The sequence below is a fragment of the Anolis carolinensis genome, unplaced genomic scaffold (assembly GCF_035594765.1).
Source record: "Anolis carolinensis isolate JA03-04 unplaced genomic scaffold, rAnoCar3.1.pri scaffold_7, whole genome shotgun sequence".
Taxonomy (NCBI): Eukaryota; Metazoa; Chordata; class Lepidosauria; order Squamata; family Dactyloidae; genus Anolis; species Anolis carolinensis.
Window position 1 is genome coordinate 29,177,951 of NW_026943818.1, and position 22,260 is coordinate 29,200,210.

The following is a 22,260-nucleotide window of genomic DNA, read 5'->3' on the forward strand; positions in this document are numbered from 1 at the left end:
GAAGCGCCCACTTCCGGATCGAGGCCACACCCACAGGAAGTTGAGGCAGGAATAAGTCTTTCCCTTTTTCCCCCATTCTGTATCCCTCTCTGTCCTGTGGGGGTCCTAGAGAGGCCACTTCCGGTGAGGACTAGATAAGGTCTAGAGTCGCGTTCGGAGTCCTAGAGCGGCCACTTCTGGGGAGGCCTACCTGTGAGTCTTCGCGTTGGGAGTCCTAGAGCGGCCTCTACCTGTGAGGGTCCTCTGTGGTCGCGTGGGGTCCACTTGAGGCGAGGCCTAGCTAAGGCCTGGGAGCGCGTGGGGGTCCTAGAGAGGCCACTTCCGGTGAGGCCTAGTTAAGACTTGGAGTCGCGTGCGGGTCCTAGAGCGGCCACTTCCGGCGAGGCCTAGCTGTGAGTCTGGGGTCGCGTGGGGTCTTAAGAGTTTCCACTTGAGGCGAGGCCTAGCTAAGGTCTGGGAGCGCGTGGGGGTCCTAGAGAGGCCTACCCGTGAGTCTGGAAGCCCTTGGGGGTCTTAAGAATACCCACTACCGGTGAGGCCTAGCTAAGGCCGGGGAGCGCGTGGGGGTCCTAGAGTGGCCACTTCCGGCGAGGCCTAGCTGTGGGTCTGGGGCAGCGCGGGGTCTTCGAGTGTCCACTTCCGGTGAGGCCTAGCTAAGGCCTGGGAGCGCGTGGGGGTCCTAGAGTGGCCACTTCCGGCGAGGCCTAGCTGTGGGTCTGGGGCAGCGCGGGGTCTTCGAGTGTCCACTTCCGGTGAGGCCTAGCTAAGGCCTGGGAGCGCGTGGGGGTCCTAGAGTGGCCACTTCCGGCGAGGCCTAGCTGTGGGTCTGGGGCAGCGCGGGGTCTTCGAGTGTCCACTTCCGGTGAGGCCTAGCTAAGGCCTGGGAGCGCGTGGGGGTCCTAGAGTGGCCACTTCCGGCGAGGCCTAGCTGTGGGTCTGGGGCAGCGCGGGGTCTTCGAGTGTCCACTTCCGGTGAGGCCTAGCTAAGGCCGGGGAGCGCGTGGGGGTCCTAGAGTGGCCACTTCCGGCGAGACCTACCTGTGAGTCTGGAGGCTCGTGGGATTCCTAGAGTGGCCACTTCCGGCGAGGCCTAGCTCTGGTCTTGGAAGGGAGAGAACAAAGGTAGGGAAGTGGATCTAGAAAGAGAAAAAAGAGGAGAAAAGTTATTTTTCCCCCCTCAGGCAGCAAAAAGGAACTTCTCCTCTTTCCCCCGTTTGCTTTTGGGAAGATTCTCCTCCTCTCCTTCCTCTCTCTGGCTGAGCTAGTTTGTAGTGCAGCTTTCTTGTACTGGTTTTTGTCAGCTCTAGTTTGTAGTGCAGCTTTCTTGTACTGGTTTTTGTCAGCTCTAGTTTGTAGTGCAGCTTTCTTGTGCTGGTTTTTGTCAGCTCTAGTTTGTAGTGCAGCTTTCTTGTACTGGTGTTTTGTCTGCTGTGCTTTGGTGAGTTTCTGATTTTTGACTTCAATCAAAGCAGGTTCTTCACTTTGCTTGACATCTTCTGCCAGGGCATGTTCTTCTTCTTTGACTGCTTGTTTGACTTGCAAGAGTCCTCTGCCCCCTGATCTTCTAGGCAGATATAGCCGGTCAACATCACTGCGAGGGTGCAGGGAATGATGGATGGTCATGAGTTTTCTTGTTTTTCTGTCCAAATTGTCCAGTTCTTATGACAGGCATGGCCCAGGTGTTTATGGCCTTGATGGTGTTGCCTCCATTGAGCTTGCTTTTGAGAATTTTTCTGACCCTTTGTGTGTATTTTTTACTGACCAGAGTCTTCACATGTTCATGCTTGATGTTGTAAGATGCCCAGATATTTATAGGCCTCCGGTTAGTGACACTTTATTGTTTGGCCATTAGGCATATTGATGCCCTCACTTTCCATGATTTTTCCCTTCTTCAATGCCACTGTTGAACATTTGTCCAAACCAAACTCCATGCTGATATCAGTGCTAAAAATTCGGACAGTGTTAGTCAGAGAAATGGATTTCAGTTTCTTTTTTTCCCATACAGCTTCAGGTCATCCATGTACATCAGATGCGAAATTTTGTGAGATTTCTTAGATGTTTATTACTATTATTGTGTTATGATCTTGTATTATTACTAGCTGTGCCCGGCCACCCGTTGCTGTGGCAAAGTGGTGGTGGTATTGGTTAAAAATTGTTGTGTAATTTTTATTTGACGTTATTTGTAAATTTTTAAATTAGTTTTATTGTAAGTTATCTTTTTATTTTTTATATTTTATTATTTTCTTGTATTATTTTTAGTTATTTTCTGTTATTATAGTATTTTATTGTATTAATTTTTTCGTGTTTTAAATTTTTTTGTGTGTTTTATTATTTTTTATTGGGTTGCTAGGAAACCAAGTTGGAGGAGCTTAGCCTTTTTAACTGGCAGCAATTGGATAAAAGCAATTAATCCTCTCTCTCTAATTAGGACTTTATTTTTCTTTTCTTTTTGTTGTATCAACCTAGAGGCGTGGATGATGGGTTGTGTTGTCAAATTTCGAGGTTGGGGGGCCTGTAGTTTTGTTGTTTTGTGGGTCGCCGTGATACCATCACTCTTTTATATATATAGACTAGCTGTGCCCAGCCACGCGTTGCTGTGGCGAAGTATGGTGGTATGGGAAATAAAGTATTGAGGAACTGGTGGTAGTTAAGGTAAAGGGTCCCCTGGGTTGAGTGGGTTGCTAGGAGACCAAGTGAGCAGAGCTTAGCCTTCTAACTGGCAGCAATTGGATAAAAACAATTATTCCTCTCCCTAATTAGGACTTTATTTTTCTTTTCTTTTTGTTGTATCAACCTAGAGGCATGGATGAGGGGTTGTGCTGTCAATTTTCGAGGTTGTGGGGTGTTTACTTTTGTTGTTTTGTCCGCTGCCGTGATGCCATCACTCTTTTATATATATAGATTGTTGTTGTTGTTGTTCCTGTGTCCCTTTCCCAGGGCCTCGACTGTGTCCCCGGCCCGGCCTGCGGGCGCTGCATGCGTCTTCTCCTCCCCGGGGTGCTCCTCTTGCGTACAACCCGCATCATCCTCCGGAGCCAGCGGCCTGGGCCTCCACTCGGACTCGCCTTCCCTCCCCTCGCGCACCGTGGCCGGGCCCTATTCCGGGCGCCCGGGATGGCGGAGCAGCGCTACTGCGTGGACTACGCCAAGCGCGGCACGGCCAGCTGCAAGAAGTGCAAGGAGAAGCTGGCCAAGGGGGCCGTGCGCATCGGGAAGGTGGTGCCCAACCCCTTCTCGGACTCGGGCGGGGACATGAAGGAGTGGTACCACGTCAAGTGCGCCTTCGAGAAGCTCCAGCGCGCCCGGGCCACCACCAAGCGCATCGAGGACCTCACCGACCTGGAGGGGTGGGAGGAGCTGCAGGAGGCCGAGAAGGAGGACATCAACCGGCACATCGCGGGTGCGTTGGGGCAGAGAGAGGGAGTGGAGTGCAGGTAGAAGAGCAGGTGGATGGATGGATAGAATGGTAGAGGGATGAATGGATGGAGGGATGGATAGAATAGATCGATGGATGGATAGAATGGTAGGTAGGTAGAATGGTAGATGGATGGATGCATGCATGGATAGAATGGTAGGTAGATAGAATGGTAGATAGATGGATGGATGGATGGATTGATAGAATGGTAGATGGATGGATGGATGGATGCATACAATGGTAGATTGATGGATAGATTGATACAATGGTGGATGGATGGATGGATAGAATGGTAGATGTATGGATGGATAGAGTGGTGGATGGATGGATAGAATGGTGGATGGATGGATGGATAGATAGAAAGGTAGATGGATGGATGGATAGAATGGTAGATAGATCGATGGATGGATGGATAAAATGGTAGATGGATGGATGGATAGAGTGGTGGATGGATGGATGGATAGAATGGTGGATGGATGGATGGATAGATAGAAAGGTAGATGGATGGATGGATAGAATGGTAGATAGATCGATGGATGGATGGATAGATAGATCGATGGATGGATGGATAGAATGGTAGATGGATGGATGGATAGATAGAATACTAGATGGAGGGATGGATGGATAGAATGCTAGATGGAGGGATGGATAGATAGATCGATGGATGGATGGATAGAATGGTAGATAGATCGATGGATGGATGGATAAAATGGTAGATGGATGGATGGATGGATAGAATGCTAGATGGATGGATGGATGGATAGAATGCTAGATGGATGGATAGATAGATAGATTGATGGATGGATGGATAGATAGAATTGTAGATCGATGGATGGACGGATGGATAGAATGGTGGATAGATGGATGGATGGATGGATGGATGGATGGATGGATGGATGGATAGAACGGTAGATAGATCAATGGATGGATAGCTAGAATGGTAGATGGATGGATGGATGGATAGCTAGAATGGTAGATGGATGGATGGATAGAGTGGTGGATGGGTGGATGGATAGATAGAATTGCAGATCGATGGATGGACGGATGGATAGAATGGTAGATAGATCAATGGATGGATAGCTGGAATGGTAGATGGATGGATGGATAGATAGAATGGTAGATAGATAGGTAGATAGATATGGCAAGAGATAGAAAGGTAAGTAGGTGGATAGGTAGGTAGAGTGGTGGATGGATGGATGGATAGATAGAATGGCAGATAGATAGAAAGATAGGTTGGTAGGTAGATAGAATGGTAGACAGATAGGTATGTAGGTAGGTAAGTAGATAGATAGATAAATTACATAGGTAGTGCAGGTAGGTAGAACGGTAGGTAGAGGCAGATAATTAGAAAGGTAGGCGGGTAGGTAGAATGGTAGTTAGATAGATAGATAGCTAGATAGACAGATAGAAAGGTTGGTAGGTAGAACGGAAGGTAAATAGAAAGGTGGACAGGAAGACAGGAGTGACAGATAGGGTTCGGGGGCACCATGATTGACGCGAGGCCGTTCTCTTTGCAGAGCTGAGCTCGAAATCGGCCCTGACCCCCAAGAAGAAGGCAGTGGTCCAGGCCAAGATCTCCCCCGGCGGACAGGTCACCTCCCCGAAGAAGGCCCCCGGCCCCTCCCCCGACCCCCCCAAGAAGTTCTCCGGATTTACAGGTGTGTTGGCTCCATTCAAGCTCTTGTTTGCTGTGCACTCACCTTGTTGGGTATCTAATAATAATAATAATAATAATAATATTTTATAATATAATTATAATATTACTTAATAATAATAATAATGGAAATATACTATATTATTTTATAATATAATTATAATGTTATAATTATAATAATAATAATTATGGATCACAGTTATTACTATAATAATAATAATAATAATAGTAATAACTGTGATCCAATACTGATATAGATGACGGGAGAGATAACACCAAGAGCGATCCTTTGAGAGGCCAAAAAGTCCGGTTTATTATATTCAGCTGAGTCTCTGGAAGTGGAATCTCTTCAAGGCGTTGACGTTGCCTTTTATACATTTTCAGACAAAGGACACGCTTCTACATACATACCATATTGTTTTTGTTGTCTCTATTTTTCCACTTATAGAGCTAGTTTATCGTTTTTCTCTGAAATATGGTAAATATTCAAAAACATTTAATCTAGTGATGCCTCGATTAATGAAATTTTATTGGTGTCTATTTTTATTTCTGGAATTTACCCAGAACTGCTGCATTTCCCACCCTCGGCTTATACTCGAGTCAATAAGTTATCCCAGTTTTTTTGTGGTACAATTAGGTGTCTCGGCTTATATTCGAGTTGGCTTATAGTTAACCTTGGTTTTATTGTTCTTTTGATCTTGTTTAATGTAGTATATATTTTCTTTTATTGTGTTGTTTAATGTGCTATGATTTGTTGTTCTATTATATTTTGTTATATTGTATTGTTCTGGGTATGGCCCCATGTAAGCCGCCCCGAGTCCCCGTTGGGGAGATGGTGGCGGGGTAAAAATAAAGTTTATTATTATTATTACTATTATTACTATTATTATAGTCGAGTATATAGGGTAAGCTCAAAGCTAGTTTTTGAGGCAAAGTTGGTAGGGCTTCTTCCAGTGGCAAAGAAATCCTGAGATATTCTCTGCCCCGGTGCTAAGCTACTATTTTAAAAACGAACAGGTCTTTCCCCTATCTATGCTCGTCACTGGTTTTAAAGTCAGGTCAGTACTTACGATGGCTTTGTCTTGGCCACACAAGCTGGCTACAAACTCTGCTAATGGTTGACTATCAGAGTGCTGCAGAATCTGCAGCAACCCTGGAACAAATACAAACAAGGTGGCATTTTCTATAACTATGAAAAGATGCAAAACAAGCCAGCAGAGTGCTCTTGTTTGCTGTTTACTCGTCATGTTGTGCATCTAATAAATAATAATAATGGTGGTGATGATTAATGCAGCCAAGCCGGGCCCTGCTGAGTCCTGCCCGGGGGCGAAGGGGACGCTCTCGTCGCAGCGCAGCGACCCGCGGCACAAGGACTGCCTCCTGAGAGAGTTCCGGAAGCTGTGCGCGGCCGTGGCTGAGAAGCCCGGCTACAACGTCAAGACCCAGATCGTGCAGGACTTCCTGCAGAAGGGCTCCACCGGAGGTAGGGAGGTGGGAATCGGGGTGGAGCCCCGGACCCCACGGCCCGGCCTCTCCTGACCCGTGGTCTCCTGTCCATGCGCAGAGGGCTTCCGGGGGGACCTCTACCTGACGGTCAAGCTGCTCCTCCCGGGCGTGGTCAAGAGCGTCTACAACCTCAACGACAAGCAGATCGTCAAGCTCTTCAGCCGCATCTTCGCCTGCAGCCAGGAGGACATGGCCCGAGACCTGGAGCAGGTGACCCATGGGCTTTGGAGTCCCTTCCCGCCTTGGAACTAAGCAGAGCCAGGCCCGGTTAGGCCTCGGGTGGGAGACCCAACTGTCATCCATCCATCCATGTCTGTCATCCATCCATCCATCCACCCATTTATAATGTCATGTTGACCCATCTATCCATCCATCTATCTATGTCTGTCATCCATCCATTCATCCATCCATCATCTGTCTATCATCCATCTATCTATGCCTGTCATCCATCCATCTATCTATCCATCATCTGTCTATCATCCATCTATGTCTGTCATTCATCCATCCATCATCTGTCTATCATCCATCTATCTTCCATCTATCTATGTCTGTCATCCATCCATTCATCATCTGTCTATCATCTGTCTATCATCCATGTCTGTCTTCCATCCATCCATCCATCCATCATCTGTCTATCATCCATCTATCTATGTCTGTCACCCATCCATCCATCCATCCATCCATCATCTGCCTATCATCCATCCATCTATGTCATCCATCTATCCATCATCTGTCTATCATCCATCTATCTATGTCTGTCATCCATCCATCCATCTATCATCTGTCTATCATCCATCCATCTATGTCTGTCATCCATCCATCCATCCATCCATCATCTGTCTATCATCCATCCATCCATCTATACCTGTAATCAGGACGTTTCCAAACGTTTCATCTTGATGACCCATCTATCATCCATCCATCATCTGTCTATTATCCATCTATGTCTGTCATCCATCCATCCATCATCTGTCTATCATCCATCTATGTCTGTCATCCATCCATCTATCCATCCACCCATTTATAATGTCATTTCATGTTGACCCATCTATCCATCCATCCATCCATCCATCCATCATCTGTCTATCATCCATCTATCTATGTCTGTCATTCATCCATCCATCATCTGTCCATCATCCATCTATATCTGTCATCCATCCATCATCTGTCTATCATGCATCCTCCATCAGTCTGTCCGTCATCCATCCATGCATCTATGCAGAACTTTCCAAACATCTCATCCATCTATCAATCATCCATCCATCCATTCATCATCCATCTGCCTACCATCTTGGGCTGACAGGCCTGTCTGCTTCGAACTGATTCCCCGCTGCGTCTTGCAGCAGTGAGTTCCGCAGTTCACACATGTCGGCCTCTCTCTCTCTCTCTCTCTCGTCAGGGCGACGTCTCGGAGACGGTGCGGCTCTTCTTCGAGCGCAGCCGGTCCTTCCCGCCGGCCGCCAAAAGCCTGCTGACCATCCAGGAAGTGGACGCCGCCCTGACCCGCCTGGCCAGCCTCACCAAGGAAGATGACCAGCAGGCCCTGCTCCAGGAACTCGCCAGCAGGTCATCTCCAGAATAATATACCGTATATACTCGAAGATAAGCCGAGTTTTTCAGCCCTTGCAATATGCTTGCAATATGTGATCTATTTCTCTCTTCTCCTCCCTTATCGGTGTGTTTTCTTTTGCAAAACCTGCATGCTATTGCTTGCAATATGTCATCTATTTCTCTCTTCTCCTCCCTTATCGGTGTGTTTTCTTTTGCAAAGCCTGCAGGATATTTCTTGCAATATGTGATCTATTTCTCTCTTCTCCTCCCTTATCAGTGTGTTTTCTTTTGCAAAGCCTTCCTGCAGGCTATTGCTTGCAATATGTGATCTATGTCTCTCTTCTCCTCCCTTATCGGTGTGTTTTCTTTTGCAAAACCTGCATGCTATTGCTTGCAATATGTGATCTATTTCTGTCTTCTCCTCCCTTATCAGTGTGTTTTCTTTTGCAAAGCCTCCCTGGAGGCTATTGCTTGCAATATGTGATCTATGTCTCTCTTCTCCTCCCTTATCAGTGTGTTTTCTTTTGCAAAGCCTGCAGGCTATTGCTTGCCATATGTGATGTATTTTTCTCTTCTCCTCCCTTATCAGTGTGTTTTCTTTTGCAAAGCCTGGAGGCTGTTGCTTGCAATATGTGATCTATTTCTCTCTTCTCCTCCCTTATCAGTGTGTTTTCTTTTGCAAAGCCTGCAGGCTACTGCTTGCAATATGTGATCTATTTCTCTCTTCTCCTCCCTTATCGGTGTGTTTACTTTTGCAAAGCCTCCCTGCAGACTATTTCTTACAATATGTGATCTATTTCTCTCTTCTCCTCCCTTATCAGTGTGTTTTCTTTTGCAAAGCCTGTCTCTCGTTGCTTCTCAGGTGCACGGCCAACGACTTGAAGTGTGTCATCCGTCTCATCAAGCACGACTTGAAGATGAACGCCGGGGCCAAACACATGTGAGTCTCGAATGTTAATGAGAATAATAATAATAATAATAATAATAATAATAATAATTGAAGAAGATGCCACATTTGACATGAGTTAGTATGCCTGTTAATGGGCTGCTAAGGAGGATAACAATACTACTACTACTACTAATGATTATTATTATCAAAGAAGATCCCAATCTTGATAGGAGTGTGAGTGTGTTAATGAGAATAATAATAATAGAACAAGATACCAAGGTTGATATGTTATTGTTTTGTATTTGATGATGTAATTATATTATTATTATTATATATTTTATGATGCATTATTGTTTTTATTATTTTACATTTTTATTATTATGTATTATTTTATTCGTTATTTTGTATTATTATTTTTTATTGTTATTATTATTTTGTATTGTTGTTAGTTTGTATTATTATTACTGTATTATTTTATTTGTCATTTTGTATTATTATTTTGTGTTATTTTGTATTATTTTATTCATTATTTTGTAGCATTATTATTGCATTACTTTATTTGTCATTTTGTATTATTATTTTGTATTATTTTATTCGTTATTCTGTATTGTTAATTTGTATTATTATTTTGTATTATTTTGTATTATTTTATTCATTATTTTGTATTATTATTATTTTGTATTGATGCTGTTTTGTAGTATTATTATTTTATTATTTTATTCGTTGTTCTGTATTATTATTTTGTATTATTATTATTATTTTGTATTATTTTGTATTTTTATTGTATTATTTTATTCGTTATTCTATATTATTATTTTGTCTTATTATTTTGTGTTATTTTATTCATTATTCTGTATTATTATATTAATAATTAATATATTAATATTATTTTGTATTATTATTTTGTATTGTTGCTATTTTGTAGTATTATAATTGTATTATTTTATTCGTTGTTCTGTACTATTATTTTGTATTATTATTATTTTGTATTATTATTTTGTCTTATTGTATTATTTTATTTGTCATTTTGTATTAGTAATTTGTCTTATTATTATTTTGTATTATTTTATTCGTTATTCTGTATTATTATTATTTTGATTATTATGATTATTTTGTATTATTTTATTCATTATTTTGTATTATTATTATTTTGTATTATTTTATTCGTTATTCTGTATTATTATTTTGTGTTATTATTATTTTGATTATTATGATTATTTTGTATTATTTTATTCATTATTTTGTATTATTATTATTTTGTATTATTATTATTGTCATTTTGTATTTATTATTTTGTCTTATTATTTTGTATTATTTTATTCGTTATTCTGTATTATTATTTTGTATTATTCTATTCATTATGTTGTATTATTATTATTTTATATTATTATTATTATTTTGTCTTATTATTATTTTGTATTATTTTGTATTATTATTTTATTCATTATTTTGTCTTATTATTATTATTATTATTTATTTATTTATTTTATTTATTTATTTGCGACATTTATATCCCGCCCTTCTCACCCCGAAGGGGACTCAGGGCGGTTTACAAGTATATATACATACAATATATTATATTATACAACTATATCGCAATATTATTAGTAATATTGCATGTAATATAAATATACAATTATAATAGTGAATTATAATAATAATAATAATAATAATAATAATAATTATTATTATTATTATTATTTTCCCCTCCCTTTGGCAGCCTGGAGGCCCTGGACCCCAACGCGTTTGAGGCCTTCAAGGCGTCCCGTGACCTTTCGGATGTGGTGGAGCGTGTTCTGCGCAACCAGGCGGAGGCCCAGGCGGCCCCGGGGACCCACCGGGCCCTCAGCGTCCAGGCCGCCCTCATGACCCCCGTCCAGCCCATGCTGGTAGGAAGACGACCAGGGCGAATGGGGGGGACGGGGACGCTGGGCTTTGTGATGCGCATGTGTTGACGTCCTCCTCCGCTCCGCCCAGGCCGAGGCCTGCAAGTCCATTGCGCAGGCCATGAAGAAGTGCCCCAACGGGATGCTGGCCGAGATCAAGTACGACGGGGAGCGGGTCCAGGTCCACAAGCAGGGAGAGCGCTTCCGGTACTTCAGCCGCAGCCTCAAGCCCGTCCTCCCGCACAAGGTGGGCGCCGCATTCGGGGGCATTGGGGGCCATTGGGGGCCATTGAGCATGATTGAAGGTCATTGAAGAGCCTCAGGGGCCACTGAGCATTGATGGCTATTGAGTATTGGGCTCCGTTGAGCGTTGGGTGGTCATTGAGAGCCTTTGATGGCCTTTGAAGACCGTTGAGAACCATTGGAGACTATTGAGAGCCATTGGGGAGCATTGGCAGCCATTGAAGGCCGTTGAGACCTATTGGGGGCCGTTGAGAACCATTGGCGGCCATTGAAGACCTTTGAGAGCCATCAGGGGCCATTGGTGGCCATTGAAGACCATTGAGACCCATTGGTGGTCATTGAAGACCGTTGAGAGCCATTGGGGGGATCATGAGAGCCATCAGGGACCTTGGGTGGTCATTGAAGACCGTTGAGAACCACTGGAAAGTCATTGAGAGATACCAGGGGCCATTGGTGGCCATTGAAGACGGTTGAGACCCATTGGTGATCATTGAAGACTGTTGAGAGCCATTAGGGGTCATTGGGAGCCATCAGGGGCCATTAGTGGTTATTGAAGATGGTTGAGAGCTATTAGGGGGCCATTGAGAGCCATCAGAGGCCTTGGGTGGTCATTGAAGACTGTTGAGAACCACTAGAGAGTCATTGAGAGACATCAGGGGCCATTGGTGGCCATTGAAGACCGTTGAGAACAATTGGGGGACCATTGAGAGCCATCAGGGGCCATTAGTGGTTATTGAAGATGATTGAGAGCCATTGGGGGCCATTGAGAGCCATCAGAGGCCTTGGGTGGTAATTGAAGACCGTTGAGAACCACTGGGGAGTCATTGAGAGCCATGCGGGGCCATTGGTGGCCATTGAAGACCTTTTAGACCCATTGGGGGCCATTGAAGATGGTTGAGAACCATTGGAGACTATTGAGAGTCATGGGGGGTCTTGGGGGGTCATTGAAGACCGTTGAGAACCATTGGGGACCATTGAGAGCCATTGGTGGCCATTGAAGACTGTTGGGGACCATTGGTGGCCATTGAAGACCGTTGAGAGTCATTGGGGGCCATTGAGAGCTATAGGGGGCCATTGGTGGTCACTGAAGACCGTTGAGACCCATTGGTGGCCATTGAAGACCGTTGAGAGCCATTAGGGGGTCATTGAGAGCCATCAGAGGCCTTGGTTGGTCATTGAAGACCGTTGAGAACCATTGGGGACCATTGATAGCCATCAGGAGTCATTGGTGGCCATTGAAGACCGTTGAGAACCATTGGAGGCCATTGAGAGCCATCAGAGGCTATTAGTGGTTATTGAAGATGGTTGAGAGCCATTGGGGGCCATTGAGAGCTATCAGGGGCCTTGGGTGGTCATTGAAGACCGTTGAGAACCACTGGGGAGTCATTGAGAGCCATGCGGGGCCATTGGTGGCCATTGAAGACCTTTGAGACCCATTGGGGGCCATTGAAGATGGTTGAGAACCATTGGAGACTATTGAGAGTCATGGGGGGTCATTGAAGACCGTTGAGAACCATTGGGGACCATTGAGAGCCATTGGTGGCCATTGAAGACTGTTGGGGACCATTGGTGGCCATTGAAGACCTTTGAGAGCCATTGGGGGATTATTGAGAGCCATCAGTGGCCTTGGGTGGTCATTGAAGACCGTTGAGAGCCATTAGGGGGTCATTGAGAGCCATCAGAGGCCTTGGTTGGTCATTGAAGACCGTTGAGAACCATTGGGGACCATTGATAGCCATCAGGAGTCATTGGTGGCCATTGAAGACCGTTGAGAACCATTGGAGGCCATTGAGAGCCATCAGGGGCCATTAGTGGTTATTGAAGATGGTTGAGAGCCATTGGGGGCCATTGAGAGCTATCAGGGGCCTTGGGTGGTCATTGAAGACCGTTGAGAACCACTGGGGAGTCATTGAGAGCCATTGGGGGCCTTGGGTGGTCATTGAAGACCGTTGTGAACCATTGGAGGCCATTGAGAGCCATCAGGGGCCATTAGTGGTTATTGAAGATGGTTGAGAGCCATTGGGGGCCATTGAGAGCCATGCGGGGCCATTGGTGGCCATTGAATACCTTTGAGACCCATTGGTGTTCATTGAAGTCCGTTGAGACCCATTGGGGCCCATTGGGAGCCATGTGAGGCCATTAGTGTTTATAGAAGATGGTTGAGAGCCATTAGGGGGTCCTTGAGAGCCATCAGGGGCCATTGGTGGCCATTGAAGACCTTTGAGACCCATTGGTGGTCATTGAAGACTGTTGAGAGCCATTGGTGGCCATTGAGAGTCATTGGGGGCCATTGAGAGCTATGGGGAGCCATTGATGGTCATTGAAGACCGTTGAGACCCATTGGTGGCCATTGAAGTCCGTTGAGACCCATTGGGGCCCATTGGGAGCCATGTGAGGCCATTAGTGTTTATAGAAGATGGTTGAGAGCCATTAGGGGGTCCTTGAGAGCCATCAGGGGCCATTGGTGGCCATTGAAGACCTTTGAGACCCATTGGTGGTCATTGAAGAATGTTGAGAGCCATTGGTGGCCATTGAGAGTCATTGGGGGCCATTGAGAGCTATGGGGAGCCATTGATGGTCATTGAAGACCGTTGAGACCCATCGGTGGTCATTGAAGACCGTTGAGACCCATTGGTGGTCATTGAGAGCCATCAGGGGCCATTAGTGGTTATAGAAGATGGTTGAGAGCCATTAGGGGGTCATTGAGAGCCATGAGGTGCCATTGGTGGTCATTGAAGACCTTTGAGACCCATTGGGGGCCATTGAGGTCCGTTGAGAACCATTGGGGACCATTGAGAGTCATTGGGGACCATTGAGAGTCATTGGGGGCCATTGAGAGCCATCAGGGGCCATTGGTGGCCATTGAAGACCTTTGAGACCCATTGGTGGTCATTGAAGACTGTTGAGAGCCATTGGTGGCCATTGAGAGTCATTGGGGGCCATTGAGAGCTATGGGGAGCCATTGGTGGCCATTGAATACCTTTGAGACCCATTGGTGTTCATTGAAGTCCGTTGAGACCCATTGGGGCCCATTGGGAGCCATGTGAGGCCATTAGTGTTTATAGAAGATGGTTGAGAGCCATTAGGGGGTCCTTGAGAGCCATCAGGGGCCATTGGTGGCCATTGAAGACCTTTGAGACCCATTGGTGGTCATTGAAGACTGTTGAGAGCCATTGGTGGCCATTGAGAGTCATTGGGGGCCATTGAGAGCTATGGGGAGCCATTGATGGTCATTGAAGACCGTTGAGACCCATTGGTGGCCATTGAAGTCCGTTGAGACCCATTGGGGCCCATTGGGAGCCATGTGAGGCCATTAGTGTTTATAGAAGATGGTTGAGAGCCATTAGGGGGTCCTTGAGAGCCATCAGGGGCCATTGGTGGCCATTGAAGACCTTTGAGACCCATTGGTGGTCATTGAAGACTGTTGAGAGCCATTGGTGGCCATTGAGAGTCATTGGGGGCCATTGAGAGCTATGGGGAGCCATTGATGGTCATTGAAGACCGTTGAGACCCATTGGTGGCCATTGAAGTCCGTTGAGACCCATTGGGGCCCATTGGGAGCCATGTGAGGCCATTAGTGTTTATAGAAGATGGTTGAGAGCCATTAGGGGGTCCTTGAGAGCCATCAGGGGCCATTGGTGGCCATTGAAGACCTTTGAGACCCATTGGTGGTCATTGAAGACTGTTGAGAGCCATTGGTGGCCATTGGGAGTCATTGGGGGCCATTGAGAGCTATGGGGAGCCATTGATGGTCATTGAAGACCGTTGAGACCCATTGGTGGCCATTGAAGTCCGTTGAGACCCATTGGGGCCCATTGGGAGCCATGTGAGGCCATTAGTGTTTATAGAAGATGGTTGAGAGCCATTAGGGGGTTCTTGAGAGCCATCAGGGGCCATTGGTGGCCATTGAAGACCTTTGAGACCCATTGGTGGTCATTGAAGACCGTTGAGAGCCATTGGGGGGGGCACTGGCGACCATTGAAGACCGTTGAGGACCATTGAGGGGTCATTGAGAGCCATCAGGGGCCATTGAAGACCATAGAGAGCCATTGAAGAGCGTGGTTGTGCCCGTGGTCCTCCTCCCCTGCAGGTGGCGCACTTTGAGGAGTTCATCCCGCGGGCCTTCCCGGGCGGGCACAGCATGATCCTGGACTCGGAGGTCCTGCTCATCGACACCCGGACCGGGAAGCCCCTCCCCTTCGGCACCCTCGGCGTACACAAGGTTTGTATATCTATCTATCTATATATATATATATCTATTACGTATGATCATTATTATTATTATTATTATTATTATTATTGACCCTGTTCCTTTTGCAGAAAGCCGCCTTTCAAGACGCCAACGTCTGCCTCTTCGTCTTCGACTGCATCTTCTTCAACGATGTCAGCTTGATGGACAGGTGGGTGGGACTATTATTATTATTATTATTGTTATTATTAAATATTATCCTTTTATTATTATATTTATTATATCTATTATTATATTTATTTTTATAATAATTATATGTATTATATAAATAACATATTATAACAACATAGACATATTATCATCGCCATAGTCATATCATATATATTATCGTCGCCATCACCATAATCAAATATTTACAAAATATATATTAGTTTATAATTATTTATTATTATTATTAAATATTTGTAACCCCTATTATTATATTTATTTTTATAATAATTATATGTGTTATATAAATACATATTATAACAACATAGACATATCATATATATTATCGTCGCCATCATCATCAAATATTTACAAAATATATATTAGTTTATAATTTATTATTGTTATTATTAAATATTTGTAACCCCTATTATATTTATTATTATTATTATTATTATTATTATTATTATTATTATTATATGTAACCCCTATTATTATATTTATTTTTATAATTATTAAATGTATTATATAAACACATATTATAACAACATAGACATATCATATATATTATCGTCGCCATCATCATCAAATATTTAAAATATATATATTAGTTTATAATAATAATAATAATTATTATTATTGAATATTTGTAACCCCTATTATTATATTTATTTTTATAATTATTAAATGTATTATATAAACACATATTATAACAACATAGACATATCATATATATTATCGTCGCCATCATCATCAAATATTTAAAAAAATATATTAGTTTATAATAATAATAATTATTATTATTGAATATTTGTAACCCCTATTATTATATTTATTTTTATAATAATTATATGTATTATATAAACACATATTATAACAACATAGACATATCATATATATTATCGTCGCCATCATTAAATATTTACAAAATATATATTAGACTATAATTATTTATTATTATTATTATTATTATTATTGAATATTTGTAACCCCTATTATTATATTTATTTTTATAATTGTTAAATGTATTATATAAACACATATTATAACAACATGGACATATCATATATATTATCGTCGCCATCACCGTCATAATCAAATATTTACAAAATGTATATTAGTATATATTATTATTATTATTATTATTAATTATTTATAACAATGATCTGTCCAGGCCTTTGCAGGAGCGGCGCAAGTTCCTCCACGACAACATGGTCGAGATCCCCAACCGGATCCTCTTCTCCGAGATGAAGCATGTCACGGTGAGTTTCTACATATACATATGTATATATGTGTATGTATGTATGTATATATATATCGTACATATGTACATATACATAACAACAGTAGTAGTAGTAGAGTTGGACTGAGTGGTCTTTGAAGTTTCCTTTCCAGCTCTAGGATATTATTATTATTATTATTATTATTATTATTGTAATACCTTCCTTCTCCCCCTCCAGAAAGCCTCTGATTTGGCCGACATGATCAACCGGGTCATCCGGGAAGGTCTGGAGGGTCTGGTGCTGAAAGACCTGAAGGTAAGACTCTTAAAATTAATATATTATTTAACTGTTATTATTATTATTATTAGGAGGGACCGCTAGGGGCCATCCAGTCCAACCCTGTTGTCTCAGGATATTATTATCATTTATTATTATTATTATTATTGTTGTTGTTGTTGTATTATATTATTATTATTATTATTATATGTTCATTACTAATATTACTATATTTCTTAATGCATATTATTATTATTTATTATATCTTCATTACTATTATTACTATATTTCTTATTGCATATTATTGTTATTCCATGTAATGTTTTCTTGTGCCAGCTGTCAGCTCTAGTTTGTAGTGCAGTTTTCTTGTACCGTTTTTTTTTTGTCTGCTGTGCTTTGAGGAGTTTCTGATTTTTGACTTCAATCAAAGCACGTTCTTCACTTTGCTTTACATACTCTGCCAGGGCAGAATTATTCTTATTATTATTATTACTACTACTATTGAGTATTGGGCCTTGCCTTCCCCTCCCTTGCTTTCTCCCCACACTCAGAGCACGTATGAGCCGGGGAAGCGCCACTGGCTGAAGGTGAAGAAGGACTACCTGAACGAGGGTGCCATGGCCGACACCGCCGACCTGGTGGTCCTGGGGGCCTTCTACGGGCAGGGCAGCAAAGGTATATCTATGAGATACTAACAGGAAACCTACCAAGCGGCACTCGCAAACACGTCAGCATAGTCGATCTTATCTGCTGATCCCAGCGGCAATAGATCTTTATTTACAGATATCTACAAGAGCTGCTCGGACACATCTTGCTTCGGCAAGAACAAATCATGGAGTCTCCTTGTGTTATCATTGAACTTTTAGCACATCCCACATTCCACGGTCTATGACATATCTTCCTGGAAGTCTTGATGTTTTGCCCTTCTAGCCATCAATCAGGGCTCGCTGCAATTAACCTCTTGACTGCTGGGATGCTTCCCGGAACGAATACACACACTTACATAGCAACAATGAATTAAACATTCCAGTCTACGCAGCTCAGGTGGACGTCTTGATGCTTTGCCCTTCTAGCCATCAATCAGGGCTCGCTGCAATTAACCTCTTGACTGCTGGAATTCTTACCAGAACGAACACACACACTTACATAGCAACAATGAATTAAACATTCCACGGTCTGTGCAGCTCAGGCGGAAGTCTTGATGTTTTGCCCTTCTAGCCATCAATCAGGGCTCACTGCAGTTAACCTCTTGACTGCTGGGATGCTTCCTGGAACGAATACACACACTTACATAGCAACAATGAATTAAACATTCCACTGTCTACGCAGCTCAGGCAAAGTCTTGATGCTTTGCCCTTCTAGCCATCAATCAGGGCTCGCTGCAATTAACCTCTTGACTGCTGGGATGCTTCCCGGAACGAATACACACACTTACATAGCAACAATGAATTAAACATTCCACTGTCTACGCAGCTCAGGCAGAAGTCTTGATGCTTTGCCCTTCTAGCCATCAATCAGGGCTCGCTGCAATGAACCTCTTGACTGCTGGAATGCTTCCTGGAACGAATACACACACTTACATAGCAACAATGAATTAAACATTCCACTGTCTACGCAGCTCAGGCGGAAGTCTTGATGCTTTGCCCTTCTAGCCATCAATCGGGGCTTGCTGCAATTAACCTCTTGACTGCTAGAATGCTTACCAGAACGAATACACACACTTACATAGCAACAATGAATTAAACATTCCAGTCTACGCAGCTCAGGTGGAAGTCTTGATGCTTTGCCCTTCTAGCCATCAATCAGGGCTCGCTGCAATTAACCTCTTGACTGCTGGAATTCTTACCAGAACGAATACACACACTTACATAGCAACAATGAATTAAACATTCCACGGTCTACGCAGCTCAGGCGGAAGTCTTGTTGTTTTGCCCTTCTAGCCATCAATCAGGGCTCGCTGCAATTAACCTCTTGACTGCTGGGATGCTTCCCGGAACGAATACACACACTTACATAGCAACAATGAATTAAACATTCCACAGTTTACGCAGCTCAGGCGGAAGTCTTGATGCTTTGCCCTTCTAGCCATCAATCAGGGCTCGCTGCAATTAACCTCTTGACTGCTGGGATGCTTCCCGGAACGAATACACACACTTACATAGCAACAATGAATTAAACATTCCACAGTTTACGCAGCTCAGGCGGAAGTCTTGATGTTTTGCCCTTCTAGCCATCAATCAGGGCTCGCTGCAATTAACCTCTTGACTGCTGGGATGCTTCCTGGAACGAATACACACACTTACATAGCAACAATGAATTAAACATTCCACTGTCTACGCAGCTCAGGCAGAAGTCTTGATGCTTTGCCCTTCTAGCCATCAATCAGGGCTCGCTGCAATGAACCTCTTGACTGCTGGAATGCTTATCAGAACGAATACACACACTTACATAGCAACAATGAATTAAACATTCCACAGTTTACGCAGCTCAGACAGAAGTCTTGATGTTTTGCCCTTCTAGCCATCAATCAGGGCTCGCTGCAATTAACCTCTTGACTGCTGGAATTCTTACCAGAACGAATACACACACTTACATAGCAACAATGAATTAAACATTCCACGGTCTACGCAGCTCAGGCGGAAGTCTTGTTGTTTTGCCCTTCTAGCCATCAATCAGGGCTCACTGCAATTAACCTCTTGACTGCTGGAATGCTTACCGGAACATAGCGCAAAGACCGTAAAAGATATGACATCTGTCCTCGTCCTTCTTTGACGGCGGAAGGGGGTTGGTCTGGATGGCCCTTGGGGTCCCCTCTGGGTGGAGGCTGAGTGTCCCTGTCTCTCTCTCCCTGCGCAGGTGGGATGATGTCCATCTTCCTGATGGGCTGCTTCGACCCCGAGAGCCAGCGCTGGTGCACAGTCACCAAGTGTGCCGGTGGTCACGACGACGCCACCCTCGCCCGCCTCCAGAAGGAGCTCCACATGGTCAAGATCAGCAAGGTATTATTATTAGTATTATTATTATTTTATTATAACACAGCAAACAAGATAGACATGCTGGATTTGGTATCACAAAACCACAAGTCGAACACTTCCCAAGTGTCTAGGACTGTGTGATGTATTTTCGGGTGATGCGTGCAGATCCCAGTCGGGTGGCCTTTTGCAGTTGGCAGATCGTGATTTTGTCAATGTCTATTGTTTCCAAATGCTGGCTGAGATCTTTTGGCACGGCACCCAGTGTGCCCATCACCACCGGGACCACCTGCACTGGTTTCTGCCAGAGTCTTTGCAGTTCCATCTTGAGGTCCTGATAGCGGCTGAGTTTTTCCTGTTGTTTTTCATCTATGCGACTGTCACCTGGGATGGCAACATCAATGATCCAAACCTTGTTCTTTTCCACAACTGTGATGTCTGGTGTGTTGTGTTCCAGAACTTTGTCAGTCTGGATTCGGAAGTCCCACAGTATCTTTGCGTGCTCATTTTCCAATACTTTTGCAGGTTTGTGATCCCACCAGTTCTTTGCTGCTGGGAGGTGGTACTTGAGGCATAAGTTCCAATGAATCCTTTGGGCCACATAGTTGTGCCTCTGTTTGTAGTCTGTCTGTGCGATTTTCTTACAGCAGCTGAGGATATGATCCATGGTTCTGTCGGTTTCCTTGCACAGTTTGCATTTTGGGTCATCAGCTGATTTTTCGATCTTGGCCTGAATGGCCTTTGTCCTGATGTCTTGCTCCTGGGCTGCAAGGATCAGGCCTTCTGTCTCCTTCTTCAGGGTCCCATTCGTGAGCCAGAGCCAGGTCTTCTCCTTCTCAGCTTTTCCTTCAATTTTGTCAAGGAACTTTCCATGCAATGTTTTGTTGTGCCAGCTGTCAGCTCTAGTTTGTAGTGCGGTTTTCTTGTACTGGTATTATTATTATTATTATTATTATTATTATCAGCTTTTCCTTCAATTTTGTCAAGGAACTTTCCATGCAATGTTTTGTGGTGCCAGCTGTCAGCTCTAATTTGTAGTGCGGTTTTTCTTGTACTGGTTTTTTGGTCTGCTGTGCTTTGAGGAGTTTCTGATTTTTGATTATTATTATTATTATTATTATTATTATTATTATTATTATGTCTATCCCTGCTGCTGTTATTATATTTATCTATTTGTATTATATTATTATTATGATTATTATGTCTATGGGATATCCCTGCTGCTGTTATTATTATTATATTCATATCTATTTATATATTATTATTATTATTTTATTGTATGACACAGCAAACAAGATAGATATGCTGGATTTCGTATCACAAAATCACAAGTTGAACACTTCCCAAGTGTCTAGGACTGTGTGATGTATTTTCGGATTATAATAATAATAATAGAGCTGTCAGCTCTAGTTTGTAGTGCAGTTTTCTTGTACTGGTTTTTTTGTCTGCTGTGCTTTGAGGAGTTTCTGATTTTTGACTATTATTATTATTATTATTATTATTATTATTATTATTATTATTATTATGTCTATGGGATATCCCTGCTGCTGTTATTATATTTATTTGTATCTATTTGTATATTATTATTATTTATTGTATGACACAGCAAACAAGATAGATATGCTGGATTTCGTATCACAAAACCACAAGTCGAACACTTCCCAAGTGTCTAGGACTCTGATGTATTATTATTATTATTATTATTATTATTATTTTATTATGACACAGCAAACAAGATAGATATGCTGTATTTCGTATCACAAAATCACAAGTCGAACACTTCCCAAGTGTCTAGGACTGTGTGATGTATTTTCGGATGATGCGTTTCATTTGTGAGCCAGAGCCAGGTCTTCTCCTTATCAGCTTTTCCTTCAATTTTGTCAAGGAACTTTCCATTCAATGATTTGTTGTACCAGCTGTCAGCTCTAGTTTGTAGTGCGGTTTTCTTGTACTGGTATTATTATTATTATTATTATTATTATTATTAGCTTTTCCTTCAATTTTGTCAAGGAACTTTCCATGCAAGGTTTTGTGGTGCCAGCTGTCAGCTCTAGTTTGTAGTGCGGTTTTCTTGTACTGGTATTATTATCATTATTATTATTATTATCATTATCAGCTTTTCCTTCAATTTTGTCAAGGAACTTTCCATGCAAGGTTTTGTGGTGCCAGCTGTCAGCTCTAGTTTGTAGTGCGGTTTTCTTGTACTGGTATTATTATCATTATTATTATTATTATTATTATCAGCTTTT

The 22,260-nt window shown here is 42.9% G+C and overlaps 1 protein-coding gene across 4 annotated transcripts in view; it reads left to right on the forward strand.

Moving 5' to 3' along the window:
* Positions 1-55: 55 nt before the first annotated feature.
* lig3 (DNA ligase 3) overlaps positions 56-22,260 on the forward strand; it is a 26,820-nt gene continuing 4,615 nt past the window's right edge. The window contains exons 1-15 of one of the 4 annotated variants that reach the window (XM_062960470.1): positions 56-192; positions 2,938-3,400; positions 4,933-5,073; positions 6,364-6,552; positions 6,634-6,785; positions 7,975-8,141; positions 8,989-9,066; positions 10,736-10,904; positions 10,993-11,148; positions 15,235-15,366; positions 15,465-15,544; positions 16,715-16,802; positions 17,001-17,078; positions 17,591-17,714; positions 19,896-20,038. In XM_062960470.1, coding sequence (XP_062816540.1) covers positions 2,977-3,400; positions 4,933-5,073; positions 6,364-6,552; positions 6,634-6,785; positions 7,975-8,141; positions 8,989-9,066; positions 10,736-10,904; positions 10,993-11,148; positions 15,235-15,366; positions 15,465-15,544; positions 16,715-16,802; positions 17,001-17,078; positions 17,591-17,714; positions 19,896-20,038 — 2,121 coding nt within the window. In that variant the 5' untranslated portion in view covers positions 56-192; positions 2,938-2,976. The other 3 variants (XM_062960471.1, XM_062960472.1, XM_062960469.1) reach the window with 3 other exon arrangements.